General features: G+C 50.8%; 3 protein-coding genes across 24 annotated transcripts in view; 1 reads left to right on the top strand and 2 right to left on the bottom strand.

Moving 5' to 3' along the window:
- Window positions 1-4,233, top strand: part of EYA3 (EYA transcriptional coactivator and phosphatase 3) — a 142,743-nt gene extending 138,510 nt beyond the window's left edge. For all 19 annotated transcript variants that reach the window (XM_024766916.1, XM_024766928.1, XM_024766918.1 and 16 more), the window contains one exon: window positions 574-4,233. In XM_024766916.1, the coding sequence (XP_024622684.1) occupies window positions 574-654 (81 nt within the window). In that variant the 3' untranslated portion in view covers window positions 655-4,233. The remainder of the gene's footprint in view (window positions 1-573) is intronic.
- A 195-nt stretch (window positions 4,234-4,428) lies between these two features.
- On the bottom strand, window positions 4,429-13,585 carry XKR8 (XK related 8). Its single transcript, XM_024766934.1, has 3 exons — window positions 13,211-13,585; window positions 10,955-11,151; window positions 4,429-8,319 (listed from the first exon to the last, which is right to left on the bottom strand). Exons 1-3 carry the CDS (start codon window positions 13,501-13,503, stop codon window positions 7,610-7,612), a joined length of 1,200 nt encoding a protein of 399 aa, XP_024622702.1. The 5' UTR covers window positions 13,504-13,585; the 3' UTR covers window positions 4,429-7,609.
- A 572-nt stretch (window positions 13,586-14,157) lies between these two features.
- Window positions 14,158-25,106, bottom strand: SMPDL3B (sphingomyelin phosphodiesterase acid like 3B). 4 transcript variants are annotated; one of them, XM_024766599.1, is made up of 6 exons: window positions 24,914-25,106; window positions 19,744-19,887; window positions 18,536-18,708; window positions 17,222-17,402; window positions 17,009-17,142; window positions 14,158-14,780 (listed from the first exon to the last, which is right to left on the bottom strand). In XM_024766599.1, the coding sequence occupies exons 3-6, from the start codon at window positions 18,605-18,607 to the stop codon at window positions 14,415-14,417; spliced, it is 753 nt and encodes a 250-aa protein (XP_024622367.1). In that variant the 5' UTR covers window positions 18,608-18,708; window positions 19,744-19,887; window positions 24,914-25,106; the 3' UTR covers window positions 14,158-14,414. The 4 variants fall into 4 exon arrangements, with proteins under 4 accessions (XP_024622367.1, XP_024622368.1, XP_024622365.1 ...); XM_024766600.1 differs by lacking the exon at window positions 24,914-25,106 and adding an exon at window positions 24,773-24,889; XM_024766597.1 differs by lacking the exon at window positions 24,914-25,106 and adding an exon at window positions 23,838-23,914.
- Window positions 25,107-26,418: the final 1,312 nt, after the last annotated feature.

Here is a 26,418-nt window from a genome sequence, read left to right as displayed (position 1 = left end):
AAATGATTAGTAAAGGTAATTTCCGTCAGCTTTATAGAACATGGTTTCCAACACTCATGTTTTTCAAAGCCCTTCCTTAAAATATGGCTTCCAGAATGGCACACAGTATTCTGGACATAACTCTGATCACATAATATAGTGGGATTATTATTTTCTAGATCTCTCTGTTCTTCATCTTGGTCATGGACAAGATTTGGGCTTTGCAGCTCTGAACCTTATAGAAAATAGACTATCCATAAGAAAATAATACCATATTAATACTGATTTCTTACATGGGTCATTTTATTTGATCCTGAGGATCGTACATAGTAGCTAGAACAAGTCTGTCTCATAAAAGCAGAGTTATCACTGAAACCTAATAAAAATCTCTCCCATCTGTAAGTGTCTTGTAGTATACATATGTCCCTATACACATGACTTACTTGATCCGTATGACAGTCTTATGAGGTGGGCAGGAGTAAGGAGGGCTACCAAGTACTTTGGGGAGAGGTCTGTGAAGGAAGGGGTGTGGGTAAATATAAGCTCCCAAAAGAAGTTGGGTTAACCAGTTCCCCTCCCTCCTCCCCCTTCCAGCACAACATGCCCTTCTGGAGGATCACAAACCACGGAGACCTGGTGTCCCTCCACCAGGCTTTGGAGCTTGATTTTCTCTAAGAACTGGAATGAAGAGCCTTCCCCGCGAGCTCCTTTTCACTCCTGAAAGGAGCTAGAGACCGGAACCAACTGGGAACTCTTTCTCCATGGAATGCTGGCGAGAACACAATCAAAACCAACAGCTGCAAGAGATGAAGCTTATTTTTGCTAAGAGTGAGCTGCAGCCCCGTGTTCATCCTCGCTTAGGAGCGGAAGACAGTTGGATTGAGAGAACAATGGACTCACCGCAGCTACAGTGCTTTTAACTCTTCTGGGTTTTGTTTTGTTTTATTTTGTGTCAAAATAAATGAAGAAAAAGAGAAGGAAATTCTCGGGGCAGAGTTGCACTCTGCGTCCGTGACCAGATTGAGAACTGCCATTAACTTGTGGTGATAGGATAAACGCAGCAGACTTTTATAATAACATCTCTTGCAGTCTTTGTAATCTCCTTAGCTGTAGAATATATTCCCAGTGAATTTATATGTTATTTTTATAGGTAAGGGTCTGGTCTCTGAAGCAGGTTCCCGCCCTCTTTCTAGCAAGAAAGGGGTCTGTAAAGTTTCCTTGGAAACTCGTAACTGAACTATCTGAGATACCTCTTTGTGACGGTAGCACCTCCTCAGCTGCCCAGCGCTCTGCTCTCTCGGGCGGCTTCCTTCTGGCTCCTCCATCTCCTGGCTGGCTGCACTGTGGGGCATGGACACTGATTCACTGTAGACTTTGCTGGTTCCCATCCTAGAAGCCTTAGTCCCCTTTCCAGTCCCTCTCCCCTTTCACCAAACGGCACAACCCTAGAAACTCCTTCTCTTAGACAGTAAATTGTAAGCCTTCAGCTTGACTCTTAGTCAAAGGGTATGTCCCAAGGGGCTTACCTCCAAACTGGAGAGAAGAACTAAGGCTTCTTAGGTATTTCCACTTCTTTGGCTCTTGAAACAAGAAGATTCCACCTTTTCCTCCTGCAGAGAAGCACCCTTCCCCAACACACGTTCACCACTACAGCGCCCTCGCCCTTCTTAGTCATCAGTGCTGGGCTCTTGGCCCTTTCCTGCCCTCTGTACCTCATGTCCACCCCCATGCAGCTCTGGTCAGTCCCCAGGCTTTGGACCCAAGGAGTCAAGTCTGAGAAAAGGTTCATAATCACATTTTGGCCAAAACTACGAAGGGATTTGACTTTCTTTGAATCCTTTAAGCCCTGTTGAAAGGTGTTCTGGACATGTATTTACCCAGATCTCAGCCTGAAACTGAAGAGCAGATTGCCACGATCACAGCCCAGTTTTCCCATGGAATATACCCTTCCCACTTCTCAAATCCCCTTCTAAAATGGGAAACCAGAAGGCCAGAAACACTTTCCTGATTTAAATGAGGTTGTAGACCCCCTACTCCATGCCTGAAAACTCAATCTTGGGCCCAATGCAGGAACATCTCTCAACCTGACTTCTGGGAGGATCGGTGGGTGCCCAGGCACTGGTCGCAGCGTTCAGTCCAGCTGTGTTTGTGGATGCCCCATCCCTCCAAGACTGGCCTGGGCATCTGCTCAGGCAGAATAAACTTCCGTAGAGCTGAGGAAGTTCGGCCTCTTCCAGGTTGCACAGAGAGAGGTGATTTTATAAGCACCTCAGAGAGGTGCAGTCTGGGTCCTTAGTAGGAGGCATCCTTGACCAACCCCAGCTATAAATGCTTGTACTCAGAGATTCTGCATATCCATTTTCAGAGATGTTGCAGCACAAAGGGGTCAGGTTCCTTCCAAAGCCAGATCACCCAGAGAAAGGCTGGTATACACACATTCCCTCAGAACTGATTGAGAAAGTGCTTCGTGACTCAGTTTTAGAGAAGATGTTTTTGGAGAGGAGCTCAAGTCAGTGCTCATTACTTAGCTGCCTCTTTGGCCTGTTTCCTTTGGACGGGACATACAAAGCCTGAGGCGGACCTTCTTGGTCTGAGTTCAGCATAGTTGCCCAGATGCTGCTCCGCCTTGCTTGGTAATTTATCTTAGAATGCTCTAGGGTGGGTCTGTACTTCCAGGCCCCAAGCCCTCCCCGTACCGGCAGTAGAGCTGTTGGTTTCTTGCCCTGGACATAGGCCACCCTACGTGCTGCTGTGCTTCAGGCTGCAGAGCGGTACCCACGTCGTGCACACAGGTCCACACACACACACTTCCCTCTCCCTGCCCGCTGGGACAAGCTCTTTATTCCTAGAATATGACCTGGAGTCCCTTTGCGATGGCCTTTTCCCTCCTGCTCTGACTGCACGGCTTACGTCTTTGCAAAAGGAACTTGAAATTGGCTAAGAGAGGTGAGGAAGCTCTCTGAGCAGTGCCGCCTTTGCTCTTTTCTGGTGGTTTAGAGGGTAGACAGAAAATGGAGCTTCCTGGCTCCTCTTTGCCAAAATGAATTGTTCAGGGAACCGAGTGATCTTCTTGGAGCCTGTGTTTTCCTCTTCCCCAGCACAGCGGTCTGGAGAGGAAAACAAGTAGGCAGCACCACGAGTTCCTGGAGGCTGAGGTCGAAAGGATACTGTGGGTCCTTTCATCAAGGGGGAAGCCCTCTTTACTAGAAGGAGTCCCCATGGAATAAGCCACACGATGAGTCCTTTCCCAGCTGGGCACCGTGGGTCCCGTAAGATGGGTCTGCACATTTCGTGGTGAGAGCTAGGCCGTCTCTAGTAGGGAATCAAGTTGTCAGCTGTGTCCTGGGTTTAAGAGGTGGCTTTACTTTCGAATGTAAAACTGACTGTGCCTTAGCATCACCCTGTCCGGTGCCCCTGGGGCAGCTGGTGGTGTCCAGGAGAGTGGATGCCTGCTCCAGATTTAGATGCCTACTTGGGCTTTTATTTGGTTTGGGGTATTCCTGTCTTCTGCAAGTTGGGGGAGCAAAGCTAGTGTCCCAGGAGACTTGTGCCACAGCTTGTTTGCAGTTTACAAAAACTTGTTCGCGTTAAAGCTCCAAGCAGAATCTGATTGGCAAACTCCAGCTGCAGTATGTGGAGCTTCTAGATGTTCACTACCTTGAATGGGTGTCGGTGCCACTGAACCGTGGGGGAGAGGAGCCGGGGGGCGGAGCCACGCTCTCCCTCTTCCTGGGAGAGCGATGGTCTAAGCCAAGGGCTGGTGGGCTCGGGGCCTTCCTCTCCTCACTCCTGCAGGAAGGGGGCAGTTAGGACCCCTCTTAAGCAGGCTTCTGTTTCTTACCACTAAATTGGCTTCCTTTTTCATCCAAAAGTTGGAATTCCCCAAATACCCTGTAGAGGCCAAATCTGAATTCTGAGATTTTAAAATATCTTAAACCAGGAGAGAAAATCTAGTTCTGTCCCACCTCTGATCAGCAGGCCCTCTGTCCCTTCTTCTCCTCTGAGTCAGACAGCTCTAGCAAGCAAGGTTACCCGGCTAGTTCCTAATGCACTGATGGGAGCCATCCCATTAAGGACGACCTCTACTCAAAACATGACCCTCTGGACTTCAGATGTCTCATTTAGCAGGAAAAGGCACTGATTAGATATATTTATGTGACTGCGGGCATTTGTGGCTGTAGAGTCCTTGACCATAATGTTATATGTAATGGGAACTATCTTATAAACTTGAAAAAATAAAGTTTTTATTTTCTATATGGTTTGCTCCTGTGTCTTTTCTGAGTAGGATCAGCCCAGTTGCCCAGCTGAGTAGGCTTCTAAGTAGGGCTTCATAAAAAATCAGAAGAGCTCATTAGAAAGATGGCACCCTTTCAGTAACTGAGTCATTAATTTCACCAAAAGAAACAAACAAAACTAACCATTTGGTATAAATAAATGAGAAAAACTAAATATTTTAAAATAATTTGCAAGGGAAAGTTTATTTCTTAATTGTTTCTAAAATACATCACTTTTCAAAGTTTAGGACTGGAACGCCAAGAGATTTCATTTGCTGTCAAATGTGCTGAAATTTAATTATTAAAAAAATCAACACCTTGCTGTGCTGAGTTTAAAATGCAAAAGCAATAAAACTGACAAATTGATACCAAACTGTTTGATTTGGCTTGTTTTCATGTTACATCAACTACTTTTTCTCTCTTCATTTCTTTAGATTTGAGTCTGACTGTTCATTGGTCTGGAGAACAGTTAGGAATCCTTTTGCCTTTTTTTCCAATGGAGATTAGAATTGGGTTCTAGCTTCCAAGTACCATACATGTCAGACTATAAGATGTATTTTTCCCCAAATTAATTCCCCCCAGAAAAGAGGGGGTTGTCTTGTATTCTGAGGCATTAAATCTTTTCATCAGAAGATGCACATTTTGAGCCACAATATAGTTGAAGCAAACTTGTTAATCGGTCAGAAGTACAGGTATCAGAGTGTTATTAGTTTTTAAGCCCGAAGAGTAAACATCTCCATCTCCCCCTCCAATAGGTGTAACATCTGCACGTTTCTCAAGAACCTTTCCGGTGGCAGGTTAAAATGAGCAAATCAAGAAGAGCTTTTTTATTCTTCAAAAACAAGTTTCTTGACATAAAAAAAAAAAAACAATGGAAATCTTCAAAGGAAATTTCTAATTACAAGTAACATCACTGTCATCTTTTTTAAATTCTTGATTCTGTAAACTTTATTTACAAATGAAACGGTCACTAAATTCCACAGCTTTTTAAATTACATACCTGTTACCCTTATTTGACAATTTCATCTAGAGAATACGGATGAGAGCTTAGCCAAAAAATTAAACATCTTTTTGGATTTTCTCAGGGGAAATAGCCTAAGACACTACACTGCATCATCTGTTTGGGCATGTATGGCATCTCCCCAGAGCCTAGTCTTCTCCACATATGACAGGAAGAAGTAGAGAAAAGTAAATGTAGCAAGTTTTGTTTTGTTTTGCTTTAATTGAAGTATAGTTGAGAGCAAGTATTTGTTTTAGTGAACCCCTTAGAAGCTATGTTTGAGGCTACGTTGGACATTAAGCCCAGGGATTTATAAAGGCCAAGCCTGCTCTCTGAGCTCTCTGAGGTCCTTGATATTCCCTATGAGTTGAGAAAAATAATGATTTCACTTTTGTGTGTGTGCAAATGTGTGTTTATAGTCAATTAAAAAAATGATCCTCTTTCTGAGGTTATATGCCCTTTCATAAGACAAGATAATAGATGGTGGTAGTTTTTATGCCCTTTTTCATTAAAGTTAACTTGGCAACCATGTTGGCCATTATATTGGTTCATGAAATTCAGAAGTCTGAAAATCATTGGACTAAGTGATCCTGGAGATCCTTTCTACCTCTACCATTCTGTGTATGTAAAAACACCAGCATCATCTTCCCAGAGTTCCTCCCTGCTCCCAACCTTCATCTCTGTGTCAGCCTTGGCTCCAGGTCAGTATAACTGCTACAAGCCCTCCTTCATCCAGTCACTGCTGACTTGGTGTCTGGAATAAAGCACATCTGCGTGGCTGTCATCCTCACCTCCTTTAGGACGTATATCAGTTTCTCAGGGAGGCCTTCCCAGCCATTCTATATAAAATTGTAACTCCCACCTACAGCACACACGCACTCTCCCTACCTTATTTTTCATTTAGCACTTAACACTATCTGATACATTCTTTCACTTATTCTGTTTACTGTGTCTCCACTAGATGAATGAATGAATAACAGACTCTCCTGGATCCCGTCCCAGTGGTGATGAACCTTTCCTTCTGTCTCCAGTGCCCTTTCCCTGCTCCTTGTTTCTCCAAACCACAGACTTCCCCAACACCACTGCCCACATCCACATCCCCTGTCATCACTGCATCGCTCCCAGTGACCTCCCAGCAAAAAGACCTTTCTTCACCTGCGCTCGCGTATTCACTTCCTGATACCAAAGGTGTACCTACTCCCGCCAGGCCCAGCAGCAGAGCCGGCTAAGAGCACATGCTAGAGTCAGCCCAGATCTGGGTTCTGATGCCCACCTGAGCGGTCAACACCACACTGGCTCACCAGCTCCCGATGCTTAGAAAGCAAGGTTAAGAAGTCTTGCCTGAGCCAGCCCTCTCCTCCGGTCCCAGGGTCTTTACCGACTTTGAGAGGAGGACTTTGCGTCCCTGACCCCTTTTTTCCAGGCAGCTTTGAACTTGGTGGCGGATTTAATGACACAACTAGGCTAGGGGATTTCATGAGGTTTTAATAATAATCTAATAATACTGTTCAACAAAGACAACACGTGTCTCTCGCTTACAGAGACGCAGATACACACCTCTTCCACCCACACAGACTGAGGTAGAAAGTACGCTGCCTGAAGCACAAAAACATACTCGGCGGGCTGAGCCACGGCCCAGACCGCAGGTTCACAAGGCACTTGGTTGAAAGGTCGCCCCTTGAGAGCAGAGGCAGAGGCCGGGCCAGCTGCACTAAGGCCTTGGAGGGGCTGACAGGGCTGACAGGCAGTCAGGCATCCCTGGCTTCCAGCCTGAGAGCCTGTTCTGGAGTATCTGGAGAGGGTAAGGGGTGAAGCTGGAATGGCAGCTGATCTGCCAAGGCTAGAAGGATGCTTCTGGCACGTAAAAGGCCCTCGGTAAACATTTGCTGAATGAACTGAATGACTGGGGTGGGGCAGGGGAGGAAGAATTCCAGAGAACACATCCTGGAGGTCCTGGGGCCTTCCAGCCCAGGATAGGGGAACCAAGGGTGGGACAACAGCTCCACCAATTATTTTAGAGGTAGCCAGGGAGGTAAAAATACCAACACCGGGATGCTTTGGGGTTCTACTTGTTTGGGGGGAAGGGAAGAGGGGGGGTCTCTTCTTTCCTCCCAAAGTGTTTCATAAATAATTGGGGCCCTGGACCCTCCAGGGCCCAGCCCTTCTCATCTTGTTCTCATCCTTGAGGGCAGGCCTCTGTCTTACTCAACTCTGGCCTCCAGCGCCTGGCACAGATCAGGTATCAAGTGCCCGTTGAGTGAATCAAGGCCCATAGCAGCATAAGTAGCTTATCTTCTACATTCTACCAACTGATTCCATCTGGCCTTCAGTCCCCTTGGCTGGGTCTGACCCTGCCTCAAAGGACACCATTCACCTCTCCCTTCCATGGCAAAGCAGCCTCATCCCTACCTTTGGGGAAAAAGTTCTTAGCCAAATGGGCCATGCGCCTGTTCTGAGGCAGCTGACGCCCCTCGAGGGAGTGCAGACCCCAGGTCCCGTCCACCTGGTCAGGCTCCCAGCGGCAGCTGGGGTGCAGCCAGCGGTAGTAGACCAGCCGCAGAGCCAGCCCCAGGAGGAAGCAGGCGCCGGCCGCAGGCAGCAGCCTCTGTAGCAGGCACCCGCTGGGCAGCCAGGTGCTCTGGGTCACCCAGGCGACCACCAGCAGAAGGCTATCATTCAGGAGGAACGCCAGGTGGATGGTAGCACGGCCTCGGGTTCGGCCCTCAGCCACGTTGAACCAGGAGAAATAAAGGATCGTGGCCACCGTCGCCCGGTACAGCCACTCAGAGCAGGGATCTGGCATAAAGTCCGTGCCCTGAAGCCACACCCAGAACAGCAACACCAGCCACAGGCCCAGGAAGTGCAGGGCCACATAGCGGGGGAAGAGGGCTGAGAACAGGGCCACGACCAGGACTCGGGGCCACAGCAGCAGCAGGTTCCACAGGAAGTAGATCACGGAGGCACCCAGCCCCAGGAGGGGCTTGGAGGGGAGGCAGGTGCGCAGGGCCCGGTGGTAGTCGAGCAGTGCCCACGAGATACCCACAAAGGACGTGCAGATGCTGACCCCTACGAAGAGGAAGAGGAGACAGGTGAGCCCTGCGGGCAGCCTGCAGGCACTCCCCAGAGGCCACGGGTACTGCGAAGGCCTCGTAGCCACGCTGACGTGGGTATTACGGCCCCCGATTTGTTGAAGGGAAAACTACAGCTGGAGACCAGCAAGTTCACACAACCCCAAACAGAGCTAGGATCCATATGGAGTCTGCCCTTCACCGCAAACCTTTCCTTTTCAGGTGCTACCACGGTTATATTTTTCACGGATGAGAAGGTGTGTGACTTATACAGTCCCATCGGCACCCCTGTCACCCGGCATCCGGCACCCCTGAGCCTTGGCCACACCCTGAGCATCTTCTAGGGCCCTGTAAGCCTTCCTTTCCCAGAAGAGCCCACGCCTTTCTTGGATCTGAAAATCAGCAGTCCAGTTCCCCCTTCTTAGTCTCAGAAAGGGAAGCAGGAAATCCCATGGGGTGGCGACAGGCCTCTAGCTGAAGCTGCCTTCCGGGGCCAAAAGGGATGTCCCTGTTATATGGGTGGAACAGCCTCTACTCCCCTCCACCCTCAGACTGGGCCCCAGCTTTGATTTTCCAAGACTCGAAGTGTACAGTGGGGATCCTATCCCACCTCCTAGTTGCCCATCCTGGACTAGAAGCGCCAGGCCCTCCAACGAGGGCTGGAAGCATCTCTCGACTGCTTCCTCCCCACCCCCTCCCTATTGCATTCAGTCAACAGATGTTTGCTGGGGACCTGCTATGGGTCAGGAACCCACTCCCAGCCTGGAATCAGATCTGTGGCCTTTGTAACCACCCCACACCCGGGGTCTCGGCAGGGCTGATGTTCCTCCAGTTTGCCAGCGTGCCGCGTTCTCGGAGCTGACAAGCGGTGCCCTTGGTATTAGGTGGACCCACGCCCTGGTTCCCCTGGCCTACTCCTCCTTACCCTGCAAGCTCTGGCTTCATTATCCCCTATAGTCACCCATCTGGACCCCACCCCACCCCACTCCGCTGTGCAGCTCCTATAGCACCCCATTCCTCTCTGGAGTCTTATCACACAGTAATTATTTCCTTATCTCTGAGCTCCATCAGGGTAGGAAACAGATTCTGCTCCCCAGGGATCCCCCAGAAGCTGGCATATAACAGCAGCTGAATACATGTTTGCTAAACAAAAGTTGGGAAAACCTGTCTCTTCCCTTAATCCCCCATCCCCACTCCCTCCATACACAGCGTAGACTGTCCCCATTTAGCCCTGGTCCTAGACACCCACTGCCTTCAAAGAGACAAACAAAAAACACAGTCATCCCTCAGTATCCACAGGGGATTGGTTCCCAAAATCCGCGGATGCTCAAGTCCCTAATATAAAATGGCGTAACAGAGCCAGCCCTCTGAATCTGTGGATGCAGGACTCACAGACAGAGGCCCGATGGTACGTGCACAATGAGTGCTGTGTGTCCCAGGGCAAATCACTTCACCTTTCGGCATCTCTTTCCTCTTGTGTAAAATGGAGATAAATGTAGCACCAAACTAGAGGCGCTATGAATGTGAGCGATGATGACAATAAAGCACTTTCCTCAGGGCTGGCTGATAGCAGGCACTCAATCGTGATGGCTGCTATTACTGGTTTTTGTTTTGTTTTTCAATTAATACTGCAGACTCAGATTAGCAAACTGAAAAGGCCCTTGGAGACTGAGTCCAACTCCCCAGCTTGTACAGCTGTGGAAACTGAGGCCAGAGAGGGGATCTCCAAGTCCCACAGAGAGTGGAGGCAGAGCTGGGACTGGCTCCTTGGGAGGCTGTGCCTGGTACGGCAGCAGGTGTGCGAGGGCTGAGGAGGAGAAGGGGAAGCCTAGACCCCGAATCAGATGTGAGCTGGAGTCCTAACTTGGCTGCCAGCTGGCCTGTGACCTTGGGCAACTTCCCTAAAAGCCCTCCCAAAGCTTCTCTTTGCACAAACCTCTCCTGTGTTTTATGAGGCCACCCGCCTCTTCCTTTTCAGATCACTCCACATGCTTTACTGTAACTACCTGCTTTACAGTCTACGGTCCTGGCAGGCCAGGGGCTGTGTCCATCTCCTTATTCACTGTGGTGTTCCTAACACAGGGCCAGGCACAAAGGTGCTCGATCAAAACAAAGGCACGGGGCTTCCCTGGTGGCGCAGTGGTTGAGAGTCTGCCTGCCGATGCTAGGGGTCAAAAAAAAAAAAAAAAAAAAAAAGGCACTCTGCATGTACAAAAGTGCTCAGTAGTTTATCTATTGATCAACAAGTTGCTTACTAGGCGTCAGGCACCCTACACACTTCACCTGTTATCTCCAAAATAGTAAAAATTACACTTAAGATTTATTATGCACTAGGCGCCAGGCTTTATAGGCATCACTTCACTTAAACCTTTCATTAACCTTATGAGGTAGGATCATTTATTACATCCATTTATTTGTCCAGATGAGAACAAACTGATAGCTCAGAGAGGTGGGGTCCTTTGTCCGAACTCAAGGCTAGAGCATAACTTTGGATTTGAACACAGACCTGCCCGACTAAAGGACATTCTCCTATTTTCTAAGCAGCCTTTATAAAAGAGTGAAAACCTTTCTGACATTTGTGGGCAACTTTCCCAAGGGGTAAAAGGGGGGCTGGCCGAGGGCCTGACACTCACACTGGTAGTACTCGGCACTGCCGCTCTGCAGCGTGATGGCCAGCACCAGCGTGAGCTGCGGTGTCATCTCCAGGAAGGTCTCAAAGAGCCGTAGCATGCTGACGTCCAGGGAGAGGAAGTCGGCATAGGCCAAGTCGAACTGGGTAGGCACCTCCTGCCGCCACACCAGCAGCCCCTGCCGCAGCCCCTGCAGGCACCTAGGCGGTACACACGACGCCCCAAGGGGCCCAGTTAGCATCTTGTGGCATTCCTCCTTCCGTACCCATCGAGTGGACGCAGACAGGCTCAAACCCCAGCTCGTCACATACATGCTATAAGGCCTTGGGCAAGCGACTTACCTCACTGAACTTGTTTCTTCATCTGTGAAGTGGGGATAAATACAACAGCTATTACTTCTGCGGTAGCCACCATACCAAGCTCGTCACAAACCTTGTCCCATTTACTCCTTTACAATATCCCCATTTTACAGATGGGGAAACAGGACCAAAGAGCAAATGAGCGGTGGAAACAGGATTTGGACCCAAAGCTGTCTGAATTTGAAAGGTGTACTGGGAAATTCCCTAAAGAGGGCATTCTCAAATGTTAGCAAAAGTGTAAGAATTTCTTAGGGTCCTGTGGGGAAGGAAGCCGTTGAGAGCTTCTGAGCACAGGCAAGACAGGTCCTACTGTGCTACAGAAAGAGCGCCCAGGGACCCATTTAACAGGCCTGCCCAGAGCGATGGGAACAGACGGGGCAGAGTTAAGAGAGTCCAGAGGTTGGACAGACAGGCCTGAGAGATCCACTGGCATGAGGGGGCAGTGGAGGATCCACCAAGATCTCGCCCCGCCCAGAACTGATCTCAGTTGGCTCTTGGAAGGTGAGGCCATTCACTCATTGCAAGTTCATTCATCAGCTGTTTACTGTCACTTCCCCTGGATGAACTTGACAACACACTCAGGGAGCAGGCCCGAGTTCGGGGCGGGGGGAGGTCCCCCAGTGCCCTGGCAGAGGCCTCAGCCTAGTCACAGGCAGGAACAGAGACACCGTTTTCTCAACCAAAGCTCAGTACAGTCTGTCTGACTCCTGCTCAGCAGAAACAGAAGATACATGATGTAATTATAGATTCAGGGTTCACTGCGGGCTGCCAGGACTGTAATAACTGTGCCCCTTCGTGTGCACCCAAGGTGTTATTGACGCCTGGACAAGTCCCTCAGGCAACACTGCAACATTCAAAGCTCCTCTCGCCCACTCCTGGAGACTCAAGGCAAGATCTGGAGAGAATCTGTAAACATGGATTCAAGAGCAGATCCTGGCTCCGTCCGTCCCATCCCAACCCAGACCACATCATGTCCTGACTTCACGTGACTCTGACCCCTTCGTTTCAGTTTCCCCATCTCTAGAGGGCCCCCGCCTGAGCCCAACCCTACATGGCTCCAGGGACATGGATGTGTCAGACCCCACCTCCGCCCTCTTGCTTGGTCTGGGAGTGAGGCGGGGGGGTGGGGAGCAAGTGTTCAGGGAGAACACAACTGGGAAAGACAGGGTGGGAGGCACTGGCCGTGAGGGAACAAGCGCTGCTCTGGGGGTCAGGGCTGCTGAAACTCCAGGGTGACCGAGCTGCTCATGAAGCTAGCTGACACTTGCTGCCCGCTTACTCTGCACCAGGGCAATTAACAGGTCTCATTCCATTTAATCCTTACGCCGTGAGCCTCTGGAACAATGAGTAAACTGAGACCCAGAGGGGTCAAGTGAATTGCCCAAGGCTCCACCCACAGCTAAAAGCAACGGGAGGTCTGTTGCCACCAGGCACTGTGTGGGGCACTTCCCTCTCTGCCCTTCACCACAGGCCTGCCAGCCACACCTATCTCTAGATCACTACCTCCTTTAACAGAGGAGGAAACTGAGGCTCAGAGAGAGGCAGGAATAAAGCCACACAGGTGGTAAAGCCAGGATTGGATCCCAAAGGGTCCGACTCCAAGTCATGTGCCTCCCTTCCCTCTCTGGGCCTCAGTTTCTTCAGCTGTGCCAGGAAGGGTGCCGTTCATGAGCTCTGAGGGCTGCCAGCAGGATTTCTCCCTCATCAGGGATCAGGAACTCGCCTGTAGGGAGAGGCGCCCGCTAAACTACAAGGCGCTTAGTTTCCTCCTCAGGGTCTCAGTCCTCTCCTCTCCGCCCCCGTCGCGGGGTCAGGGCTCTCACCTGCGCTACCAGCCCAGCTGCAGGAGGTGACGTTGACTTCCGTTCCCCCTCCCTCTCCCGGAGGGCAGGGCGCTCACCTGTATAGGTAGCCCAGCTGCAGGACATGCAACAGCGCCAGGCAGTGGCCTGGGGGCTTCGGCGCGTGCGGGCTGGAGAGGTCGGCGCGCAGCCAGACCCAGCTGAAGAGCTGCAGCGCGACTGAGGAGAGGCCCAACAGCGCCAGCACTAGCGCGGCCCACAGGTAGCGACCGCTGAGCACATACTGGCTCGCGGCCCACAGGTCGGCGCCCAGGTCGATCAGGAAGGCGAGGGTGCCCAATACGCCCAGGACCAGGTCCCAGAAGAGAGCGGCGCGTGGCGACCAGGGCATGACCCGCCAGCCTCTGCCCCTCTTTCTCTTCTGGGCTCGGACCCACCCTCCCGGCCCAGGGTCGCCCTCCCTGCCCAGGGGCGCGGTGGCAGGAAGGAGGCGGACACAGCCCTCGGGGCCGCCCAGGACTTGGGCTGCGGGGCGGGACTTCCCCGTCCCGCCCTGTCCGGGGAGGAGCGAGGTCCGTAGACCCCGCGGTTGTGTATCAGCGGTCCCACAGATCCCTGGCCCTGCCGCCTGCCTAGGCATCCCCGCACTCTCACCCCAGCCCCGCTGAGCCCTGAGGGCCCCGAGGACCGCTAGGCCCGAAGACGGACCGTCCGAGGCGCAATGCCCCTAGCTTAGGAGGCTTCTAATCGCCTTGTTTTACATTTGAGGCTCCTGGAGACCCAAAACGGCGAATATGGCCCGGAGATTAGCGCCCGGGCTAGAACTGCGATGTCTCACGTCTGCATTGTTGCAAAACAAAACAACAGAACGCCAAGGCCCGTTCCGATCCCTGACTGAGGGACTTTGCTAAGTTTGCCTCTGAGTCCGGGCCGTGTGCCAGGGGAGACAGAGGGCACTGGATCAACCAGGCGCATCTTCCTGGCAGCTCATTTTACTCGGATTATCCGAATAGGAGGAGGGGGATTCAATAACTGGGCAAGGGAGTTACTTTAAACATGATTTACAAATTAATAACAGAATAACATGCACGACGAGCATTGTGTTTGGGATAAAACATGAAACTTGAAAGAAATGTGCTTCTGGTGGGGCCCTTGGGGCTTCATTTCCTGATCGGCTGTCCCGTCCCAGTTCATTCTGCGGACGCCGGGGAAAGGGTGGAAAGTCCAGCTCTCGGGGGTGATGCTCTCCCCATTTTACCAGGAGGAAGGCGAGCCAAGCCAATCAGCGGGCGGCGCCCAAGGTCACGGCACAAGCAGCGTGCGCAGGCCCAGCAGCGCCACCAGCAGGAGCGCGAGGCGGGGCGCGGGCGCGACGCCGGGGGCGCGCAGGCAGGCGGCATACCCGTCGAAGGCCACTTCGCGCAGCGCGCACACGTGCTCAGCTTGGCAAGCCTCGTCGCAGGCCAGCGTGTCGTAACTGACCGAGTTGTAGACGTAGTAGCGCTGCAGCGCGCCCTGGTCGCTGGCGATGCGGCCCAGCGCCGCGTGCATAGAGCGGGCGCCTGCGTCGGGCACGCCGTAGGCCTTGGTCACCTGGTACTCGAGCTCCCAGCGCGGCGCCCCCTGCGCGTTCGCCTGGCTCAGGTTCAAGAAGTAGGTCACCATGTCCTGCAGAGGGGGCGCGCGAGGCGGGCCGGCTGTGAGCAGGTGTCCGCTTCCGCCCCCGATCCTCCACCTTGCATTTGCCCCCAGATTCTAATAGCTGTAATCCTGACCGCTCTTAGTTATTGAGCATTTACTAGTTGCCGGGTATGCTGGGCAGACATCCTCTGATTGAATATGATGAGGTAACTGCTTATTTTCCCCATTTCACAGATGAGGAAACTGAGTCCTAAAGAGGTTAATTCACTTGGCCAGGGTCCCACAGGTGACTGAGGCAGGATTGGAACCCAGCTTGTTTACCCCATAGCCTGTGCATTTTCTGTTCCAGCAAGCTCCCGGGTACCCAGAAGATTGTCAGTAAATATTTGCAAAAAGACTGGATAAAACGCAATATAAAAGTAGTGGGGTGGAGTGCCTGGCTGAGAGAGCTAGCTTATAGAATTGTGCTTTGAAGGGGGCTTGGGCTACACCCAAGACCCCGAGTACTCAGGTGCATTTTCAGGACTAGAATCTGGAAGGGTTTATCTGTGCAACGCTTTCCACCTAAATTTGCAGATCTGCTTTAGGTCAGGAGAGCTGGGCTAAGAGGAGCTGCCATGGATGGATGGCAGTTTCTTGCTAGGCACCTTACATTATTTCATTTAGTCTTCCCCGAACCTTGTGGTCTGAGTGCCCATGTGGACAATGGACCACACTCTTAAAAATCCTCAGACCTCTTCTCCATATACATTCACTCTAGAGTCGAGGACCCAGGTTAACTCATGCAGTCCCTGGTTTTAAATGTCCTTTCTCAACACCCAGATTAAATCTCTGTACCCACCTCTTTCTGGAATTCCAACTTGAATACCCAGCTGCCTCTTCCCTCGGCATTTTCACCTGGATGCCACTTAGACATCCCAAAGTTAACAGGAAAGCCAGGCTTCTGGTCTTCCTCCAAAATCTGCTTCTCCTGCAGTGAGCCCATTTCGATAAATGGCAGCCTCATCCTTCCAGGTGCTCTGGCCAAAGCCTTGGAGCCCTCGTTGCCTCCTCACGTTCTCTTCCACCCTTCATCCAATCCACCAGCAAATCCTGTCTGCTGTGCCTTCAAAATACATCCAGGATCTGGCTCTCCTCACCACCCACGGGTGCCACCCTGGCCCACACCACCATCAGGTGGCTGTGGTCACCTCCTAACTGATCCCCCTGTGTCTGCCCTTGCCCCCTACAGCCTGTTCTCCACCCAGCAGAATGGTGGTTTTCTAAAATTCCAGAGTCATCCTCATGGCCTACATTACCTGACGCCCCATCCGCTCGCGACCTCCGCCATGGCCTCGTGGGCCTCCGTGCTCCTCCCCTAACACACCAAGCACATTCCCACCCTGGGCCCCTGGCGTGCACTTCCTGCCCCTTCCGCAGACGCTCCCACGGCTCACTCCCTGAAGTTACTCAGAATTCAAATGTCACCCTATCAGTGACACTTCCCTGCCCCATCTAACACTACACACATATACACGTACCCCGTAAGTGTCACCACCTGCCTCCTCACCCTGTTTTCATTTCTCCTTAGCACTTATTTCATGCCACACTTAACTTTATGTGTTTGTTTATTGTCTGTCAGCTCCAGGAGAGCGGTGACTTTTGTTCGCGTATGTATCTCCTGAGCTTAGCACGGGGCCTGGCACATGGCAGAGGCTTAACACGTTTTGTTGAATACATTAAGGAATAATATTTCTTTGTCATCTCAGTAATCACAAGCACATCCCAGGAGGTGTGGGATTTTGCTCATAGCTGCAGCGTAGCCAGTGTAGAGAAGACCTGGCAGTGGGCCTGAGGTCACACTGTGAGAGACCTTGAATACCAGGCCAAAGAGATCCAACTTATCTTGGGAGCACTGGGGAGCCACTGAAGGTTTTTGAGCAGGAAAGAGACAAGAAATGCTTTAGAAAGATTAATCCCCTCCTTAGCTGTACCAGATGAGCTCCAGCAGGGCAGTGCCGGAGGCGGGGAGAACAAGTAGGAGGCCTTGACAATGATCCAGGGCAAAGGGCAATTTGGAGAATTGACCTGACTTGGTGGCAGGATTTGGAGGTAGAGCCAGGGTTCTTCTGATCCTGAGCTCTAAAAGGGTGGAAGTAACTTGACCTTCCTGAGTCTCAGTGGTCAGTAGAGCGTGGATCAGCTAGGGAAGGCAGTGGTGTTATCAGGTCCCTCCTCCCTCCTCCCCTGGCCCCAGCAGACCCAAGGCTCCTGACCTGCAGGCTCAGTGTGGCTCGGTCGTATTCAAACATCCGGATGGCTGGATTGTTGGCTCCGTTGACCACTCCAGGTAACGTGGTTTTCCATGGGGTGACCCCAGGTGTAAGGAACATGACACTGATGGGGGCACCTTTCAAGAGAGAGTGGAGCTGAGAGGCTGGCGAGGGAAAGAGGGCGTTGGTCTGGCCGTGGCCCTCCAGGTTGGGTACCTGCATCATCATAGAACATCCGAAAGCTGTCAGTGTGGTGGTGCCCGAAGAACTGCCCTGCGATGACTCGATGATGCTTCCGGACCACTTTAAGGTACTCCTGGTTGGGGCCCTCCCGGAACCACGCTTTGTTCCGCGTCTTCTCAAAGAACCCCGGGGGCACGTGGCCGATAATGTACACCTACGAGGAAGGGGTGCCCAGCAGGGGCTCAGAGACCCCTTCCACAACTCTTCATCTCTACCTCTCACAACCTGCCCGTCTCCCCAGAGGCAAGCAGATGGGCTCAAAGGTACCTCCTCCCCCATCCCTCTCCCAGGTGATCCGGCATCTCCCTGTACCCAGAAATGAATGTGTCACATGCTTCCCTCCCGCTGTGCCTTTACCCATCCTATGCCTGCCACCTGGAGCGCCCTTCTCGTTTTCACTTCTGTAAATGCTACTCATGCTTCAAAACCCAGCTCAAAGGATACGTCCTCCTGAAACGTTTCTGATCCTTCGGAGACAAGGCTTCTCTTCTTGGAGAGCTCAGGCACTGTACCCAAACCTTCCTTGCACGGTTGTGTAGCATATGCTGTGTGGTAACGTGTGTTCACGTCTTACATTCCTCGAGTCTCTCAGCTAACAATGCCTGGGCCCTTGGTCCCCGTTGCAAGAGGTAGAATGGGGGACGGGGGCAGTGGTAGGAAGAGAAGTTAAGAGCATGAGCTTTGGAGCCAAGCTGCAGCTGGACACCAGCTGTGTGTCACCTCTCTGAGCTTCAGTTTTCTCATCGGGAAGGACACCTAACTGGTGGAGATATGAGTTAAATGAGATCATCCATGTAAAGCACTTAGCAACGTATCTGATGCATAGTGAGGGCAAAAGCACTGGCCATGAGATCCTGCTGGGATGCGCTGGTCAGAGCAGGGACTCAGGCAAATGAGACACAGGGTCAGTCATCGGGGACCTGCTAGCCCAGCAGACTAGATGGACACACCTCAAGGGCAGGGCATCCCCTTGAGGTCTAGCCCACAGTGCGGCTGCAGCTGTGCTGGCCTTGGATTCTGGAGACTGGGGTTCTAGTCCAGGCCCACCACTTATTGTGGGCCTCGAGACTGTCACTGTCCACCAGGAGCCTCACATCTGCAATGGACTCCAGGGTCCCAGCCTCACGGGCTGTTGTGAGGATGGAAGCAGCCCCCTCAGGTGCCGAGCTGATGAAAGACCCTCTGTGATGTGGGCATCTCAAGTGAGTGGGTGAGTCTGTGCCAAAGTAGGGGACTTGTATGGGAAGAGACCCCAGGGAGGGAAGAGGACGAGTGGGGAGCCCTTACCATTTCCCCAGCTTGGGACGCATTGGTCAGCACATCGTCCAGCCACTGGAACTGCTGGCCAGGGTCGGCCATGCCGGCCGTCTGCTCGTTGTTGCTATAGTACAGATTGGTGTTGAGGACCACGATTCGCCCAGCCGCGCTTGGCCCCGGCAGTTTCTCAGAATAGAAGGCACCTAGGACATCACAGCCAGGGGGAATCTGAAGGGGTCTCCAGCCTCCGAACAGACACACCTCTGTCCCCCTCCACTTCACTCCCCCACCTCCTCCTTCCCTTGCCTCCTCCCTTCCCATCTTTCCCATAGGAGTGGCACTGTGGGTAAGACCAAAGGCTCTGGAGCCAGGCTGCCTGGGTTCAAGTCCTGGCTCTATCACTTCCTAGCTGTGCAACTTGGGAAAGTTCCTTAACCTCTCTATGCCTCAGTTTCCTCCTCCATATAATGGGCATAACATAGAGGTGTGTTTGCCCCTCCAGATCCACTGTCAACCCTTCTCCACTCAGCTCTCTGCCCCAGGAGCTGTGGGTTAAATCTATGGGCTTCTGTGCTGTGAGCTTCTGGTTGGGTTTGACCAAGGGGGAGCCCCAACAGCAAGGGACTGAGGAAAGGAAGGAGAGGAGGTCAGGTCACTTTGGGATACTGTGTCTCCAAACCAGTGATTCTCAACCTGGTTATTTTGTCCCCAAGGGAACACTTGGCAACATCCAGAGACATTTTTGGTTTTCACACCTGGAGGTGTTACTAGCAGCTAGTGGATAGAGGCCAGGGGTGCTGCTAAGCCCCCTACACTGTACAGGACAGCCCCCCAACAAAGAATTATCCAGCCCCAAATGTCAACAGTGGCAAGGTTGAGAAACCTGGCCTGAACTGAAGGCCACTGCCCCTACCTACGATGGTTGTAAGGAGTCTAGCAGTGTGCTGAGGGCAGTTCCGGGCACACAGGAAATGCTCAGTGAATATTCTCTTATGATCCTCACTAGTGCTGTGGAGTTAAGAACATGGGCATTGGAATCAGCCCTGGATCCTACTCCCAAGTCTGCCTCCTCTAAGCTGGGTGACCTTGGCCAAGTGACTTGGTATGTTCAAGCCTCAGTCTCCTTATCTGTAAAATGGGGATAAAATCAGTCCCTATTTCGTGGGGATGTTGTGAAGATAAGATTAGATCAGACCTTGGCATAAAGTGCTCCTTACAGTAGCAAATGGTGTTAGTACCTTCTTTGAAGAGAGCGATGGATTCGTTACTGAGCCAGGGTCGCCACAGCTCTGCTACCCGATTGTAGATATTGTTGCTTCCGGCCGGGAACTGGTTTTTGGGGTGAAAGTCATGATTTCCCAAAGCCGCATAGACTTTAGTATCTGGGAGGAAAAAGAAAAATATAAGAATATATATGCAAAAGTGCTTAGTGGAGTTAGTTTCAGCCACTGGCTATCAGAGCTAATAGGGAAGAGCTGTAGCACAGATAAGGAAAAATACAGAGCCGAGCAGAAAACCACATGATAGAATCTGGCAGAACTTGGCTCAGATCTGGGAAGGAAGAGCAGTGAGTTCTCTAACTCCATTCCCAGCAGAAAGTTCCGTGGTCAGAAATGAAGCATGAGATGAGGAGGAGAAAGCTGGATCCAAATAACCTTCAGGTCCATGATCAGCCACTTGGTCATTTAGTGTGCCTTGTTCTTGTCAAGTCCAGATCCATCTTACTGTCAGGGAAGGGGTCTGCTGCACCCTGGAAGGCCTGGGGAGTTTCACTCATTCATGAATCAACAAATATTTATTGAGCACCTAATACATGCAAACGTGTAGACCTGGGCCCCCAGGCCCAGGCCCAGAGGCCTGGCAGTGCAATAGGGTTGATAGGCATTGAGTAATGGCTGTCACAGAAAGGGAAAAGCCACTTGCTGTGGGAGTGTATAACAGGGGTGGGAGTGGGGATCAGGGGAGCCTCCCTGAGGATGTGGCCTGTGAATTAACCCAGGAGGGAGAGGGGAGCCTGTCAGACTCATTTCTTCCTTGTGAGTAGCCTCACTCCTGCTTTCATTCTACATCTGTGTCTGGCATGTAGTCGTTGCTCAATAAATATTTGATAGTAAACAAAAACTCCTCTGAGCTCAAGGCAGGGCCTCGCCCTTATATGAGCTTGGCTTACCCCAGGGAGTGAACTTGAACCAATGAGGAAGCCTGGCGCCTCCAATTCCTAGTTGAAAAAATGATTCTAACAAACCCTTTACCCTGTATTGCCTACAAGATCTGGAAATGCTAAGCTCTGCCAAAGGAGGAGGCCGTAGAATTCCCATGAGGAATTATTCACAAAGCCAGAAGTCATGGCTGTGACTGCCTGAAAGAAAACCTCACCTCTCTAACACAGATGGAGGCAGCCATGAGAATTCATTTAAGGACTTCCCTGGTGGCGCAGTGGTTAAGAATCCGCCTGCCAATGCAGGGGACATGGGTTCGAGCCCTTGTCTGGGAAGATCCCACATGCCGCGGAGCAACTAAGCCCGTGCACCACAACTACTGAGCCTGCGCTCTAGAGCCCGCGAGCCACAACTGCTGAGCCTGTGTGCCACAACCACTGAAGCCCGCACGCCTAGAGCCTGCGCTCTGCAACAAGAGAAGCCACCGCACTGAGAAGCCTGCGCACTGCCACGAGCCTCACCCCCTCACTGCAACTAGAGAAAGCCTGCGCGCAGCAAAGAAGACCCCATGCAGCCAAAAATAAATAAATAAACAACAGAATTAAATACAGCTCTGATATTTATTAAAAAAAAAAAAAAGAATTCATTTAAGAGAAAACACAAATCCCTGGCATCCCAAAGGCAGATGAGAAGGGAGGTTATCTCTCCCAGTTTATAAGCAGATAAGGTGGGGGGTGCCCAGAGACATAGGAGAAGCCATTTTTGGCCTAAGCCATTTTGGGATCTGAGCCTGGCTACAATGCTTGCCCTTGAACAGATCTCAGTAACAATGATCTTAAGGGAACAAAAGAACAAACTACTGTTATCAGGCAAGAGAAGTAACAAGGGCAAAGATAATAAATCAGTTGTAAAGATTCCCAGTTCTGTTTCAATGGCACAGATTAGCCTGAAGCACTGTCTTGGGCTGTTTGGCAGAATTTAAACCCCCTCGACCGTGAGATCAACTGGAACCTAAGGAATGATGATGCTGACCTTTGCTGGCCCTTGCGACTTGAATCAACTAAAGCTTGGACTCTGTCAACCTTTGCCCCAATTCTAAGTTGCATATTCTCCTGCTCAAGCCCCTTCATGAATATGCATATATCCTTAGCTTAAAGCTTCCCCAGTTTTGCTGTTGAAGGACACACTGATTTGGAAAGATCCCTGGTTTTCTCCTTACTTGTTGCAAGTAATCAATCCTTCCTTCTCCTGATCTTTGGCTCGGTTGTGTCTTTTGGCTTGACACCCACCAAGAGGCAAACCCAGTTTTGGGGTAACAGGTTTTTGCCACTTCTATGTGTCAGGCACTGTTAGAAGATCCTTACAAGCCTAAGCTCCATGGGGGCACGACCTGGCATCTTGTTCACGGCCACATCCCCTACCCCTAGCGTGGTGTCTCACCCGTAGAGGACACTCAAATATTTGTTGACTGACTAAATGAATGTATGGATTACCTTATTTAATCCTCATAACAACCCTTTGGGCAGGTACCATTATTTTCCTCATTTTGCACAGGGAGAACACTGAGTGTCCAGAGGATGGCCCAGCTAGAGCATGGCAGGACCTGAATTGGGACCTGGATCAGTTTGCCTTGCACACCTGCATTTACCATCGGTGGAGAGACAGGGACCAGTGTTCACAGTGACTCTGGTGGGGGGGACACGTGGCAGGAAGAACTCATGACATGGAACCAAAATCTCAAATTTCAGTCCCTTCCTCTTCTCCAACAAGTTGCTTCAGCTTATTTATCTCTATGATAGGGAGTGTTCTGCTTGACCTGTGCTGCTACCATTCTCAAATAAGATAATGCCTCATTTCACCTCTTCCAATGTGTTCATATTTTAACATCTCTATAAGTGGGATGTGTCTTACCATTGAGGCCATGAGAAAGTTCTGTGTCATACTTTAATGGACAGCAATTTTTTTTTCTTTTTTTTCTTTTGGCCACGCCATGCAACTTAAAGGATCTTAGTTCCCCAACCAGGGATTGAACCCGCACCCCCTGCAGTAAAAAGGCTGAGTCCTAACCACTGGACCACCAGGGAATTTCCTGGAGAGCATTTTTTCTCTTAGCGATACATAAAATAATGAAACATCTTACAGCCAATGGTATCTTGGATTTAGGAAATTCAATAAATGTGCAAGCGCGTTATAAACTGTAAAATCTTATTTACACTTGTATGTTAAGTCATAGTAATAAAGCATTTTCTTATCCATCATTTCACTTTTATTCCTGAAGCCCCATGTGGAGCAGAGAAAAGAGTGCTCAGTGTCGGATCTGAGTTTGAATCCCTCCCTAGGAACTGACTAGCTTTGAGCCATATGTTCCTCATCTATACACTGGGGATAATAATACCTATTGTTGCCATGGGGGAGAGTGTCCTGGTTTGAACCTAGTAGCGACTTCTGCTGGGAGATGAACTAGCCCAAGCATATCTGGGTTGGGTCGGGTTGGGCTGAGTTACATAGACTAGAGGCATCAAGGCAACTTCTTTGCACACACTGATTTACGTTGAGGGAAGGAGGTGTCAGAAATGAGGTTGCCTCGGGGACAGAAGTGGGATGGTAACAGCAGCAGCTCGGGGTGGGGGGCCCTCCTGGAGTGGCAGTAGGAGTGATAGGTAAGAGATGTCCTCAAACCAGGATCTGCGTCCTCAACCTTGCCTGTTTCCTAGACCCCAAGGCTCACATTTGCCATCAGTAAAAACGTGAGACAGCTCCACTCTCCGTGAGTCTCCTGAGTCCCCTTCCTGACAGTGAATGAGCTGAGGCGTCTAATATTCTTCAAGGAGTGCCTGACACGTAGCCCTTGATCCATGGATACATATAGCTGTTCTTGCCACTGCTATTACTTGTTTTTATTATCATTATTTCATATCTGGGTCCTGGGGACCCATGACCAAGACCTTTAGAGGAAGCAGCTGTGCTGGAACCCAAAGGAGATTGGGGGATGGGGGGGTCCTAGGGGTCTGCTTTCACAGGTGTCCAGCTGGCGGGCTGAGAGCCTGATTCAGCCCCCAGGACCTTGTGTTTGGCACAGCCTGATTAAAGCCATTTTCAAGGGCCATTAGATGGAGCACCCAGGCTACATTCTCCCTGTCAAGTCCCTTGGGGTTGCTATCATAATCACTCACGGTCCTGGCCTGCTCTCCCAGGCTCTGAAGTCCTCGGATTGCACCACGAAACAGCACTTTGGCTGGAAATCAGCATCTCCCCAGAGTCCCGGCAGCTGGGACGGTTTAAAGGCAGTAGATGGCAATTCCAGAGCCACAGCAGGACGCAAGGGCTGTGTGCGAGCCCACGTGAGACTCACCCAGGGAAGATGCCCAGATATAACAGTAAATGCCTTGAGAAGGGGCTGTGAGTCTGGTGTTAAACTGTCAGGACAGAAGCCAGTGAAATGTCAGGCATTTCCATTATTAAAAAAGAAACAACAGGTCCAAAATGGAGTTACTTGTGCTAAGTCCCAGGTCAGCAAACCAAGTTAGGTATTAACCAAGTTCATACCTAACCTAACTGAAGTTTCAGCCTCTCCCAAGAATGTGACCTTTAAACAGTCAATCTGGAATTACCTGGTCAGCACTAGTGAGGAAATCTGCCTGATAGACACCACCCCTTCCTGTAAATGGAGGTAACCTTGCCTGAAACAATCCACTTTTTGCTAGAATCTTCCTTTTTCCACCGCCTTCTGTTTATAAAACCTTCCATTCGTACAACTCCTTGGAGTGCCTTTCTTTTTTTTTTTCTTCTTTTTCTTTTTGGCCTCACTGAACAGGATGCGGAATCTTAGTTCCCCGACCAGGGATCGAGCCCGCGCCCCATTCAGTGGGAGGGCAGAGTCTTAACCACTGGACCACCAGGGAAGTTCCTGGAGCTCCTTTCTATTTGCTAGATGGGATGTTGCCTGATTCGTGAATTGTTGAATACAGTCAAATAGATCTTCAGATTTACTCAGTTGAATTTGGTTTTTTAACACCATTAACAGGATTCTGTGTGTATCCACAGGCTGACAAACTCTCACGTTCCTTACAGGGTTGTTGGAAGGTAAGACACAATCGCTGTGAAGTACCTGGCCCAGGTCTTGGCCAGCAGCCATCGTTGTCCACGGGTGAAGGTCGTTCCTCTGCATCTTGCTGCCGTTGTCGTCCCACTGTGCCAGGCACCGCCTGGGCATCAGGGAGTGCTGTGGGGACCTGGGGCACAGTCTTACCTGGAAAGGCCTCTCTGATAAGCTCGGTCAGGTTCTCCACAATTTGCAGCACGGCCGCCTCTCCCAGGTTCTTGTTGGGCACGTGGGGCGTGTCATCACTGCAAAACACCGCCGGGCAGCTCGGGAAGTGGCACAAGGAAAAGAAGGGACGGCTCTACCACAAGAAAAGAGACTGCAGAACTGAGCCTCAGACAGCTACTGAAGGGGAATGACCAGGCTGGAGTTGGGAGTCACGTGGGACAAAGTCCAAACCCAGGCTCTGTCATTGACCGGCCGTGAGTCACTGGGCTGTTTGTTTAACCTCTCTGAGCTTCTATTAGCTCATCTATAAAATAGGGACAATAATGGTATCTACACACAGAGTATTTATGGGACTTCAATAAAGGGGGAAAAGATATATTTATAATGTAATAGCTGCTAGGTTGCAGTTAATATGGTCTTGAGAGGGAAGCTCTGGGTTTCCAGTCTCATCTGCAAGCCCCTGGGGAGCTTGGGATGAAGAAGCCATGTCTGAGTTCTGAGTTTCCCCAAAGGTTCTAAGGAGTTTGGAGCTGGCTTCAGAATATAGAATTCAGATCTACTCTGGTAGGTCGAGGACCTACCCCAGGACCATTTAGTCCCCCACGTTTGACAGACCTAAATTCCTGGATCCACCTTAGAAAGATGCAGCAAGGTGGGGGAAGAAGTGGGCAAGGAGGTTTGCGGGGTGCTCACAACTAAAGCCTGAGGACTCTGCTGGACCGACGGGGCGAGGCAGCTGCTGCCCAGAGACTCCCCAGGGAAGTTAATTAGCTGAATCGCCCTGAGACCGCTACTGGCAGCCCACACTGGCTCACTTTGTGCTGGGTACTTTCTGTGTATTGTACCCTTATCCACTAATTTGTTCATCGTAATAACCCTACAACATAGGTTCTATTGTTAGTGCCATTTGACAGGTGAAGGAACCAAGGCACAGAAAGGTGAAGGACCCTGCCTAACGCATGCACCTAGACAGTGGTGGAGTCAGAGTTTGAACGAGTCAGCCTGGCTCCAGAGTCTATGCTCATCCATTACATCCTACTGTGATTCTGATACCCTCATTAGGGCAGTAAGAGGGGCCTTTTAGCCCTGTCCTCCCTGGGGACAGGCCAGGAATACGAAGATAGAACAAAATCCCTTTTTTTTCTTTCTAGTTTGGAGCATTTAATTCTGTGTGATAGAAAACACAACCAATTTCTACAGGTTATCCCTCAGGGGATTGCAAAAACACATCCAATTTCTATAGGTTATCCCCCAAGGAACTGCAATTCTCCCGGAGAGGTCCAATTTCTTAGAAATTGAAGAACTATGAAGGGTCCTAGAGGTCATCTTGTCCAATGCCATACACCTCTGCAAGTCCCAGAGATTTCCCAGAAAAATCATGTTTCTGTTAAAGGGTCATGAATTTCCCAGAGGGATCAAATCTTTTAGAATGTTACGCATTTCTCCAAGGGCCCCTCCTCAGACAGCAGGAGGCCAGAGTCGTG

This window comes from Neophocaena asiaeorientalis, unplaced genomic scaffold (assembly GCF_003031525.2).
Source record: "Neophocaena asiaeorientalis asiaeorientalis breed wild unplaced genomic scaffold, Neophocaena_asiaeorientalis_V1.1 scaffold79, whole genome shotgun sequence".
Lineage (NCBI taxonomy): Eukaryota > Metazoa > Chordata > Mammalia > Artiodactyla > Phocoenidae > Neophocaena > Neophocaena asiaeorientalis.
The sequence above is the reverse complement of the archived record's forward strand: the minus strand, read 5'-3'. Positions and strand labels throughout refer to the sequence as shown.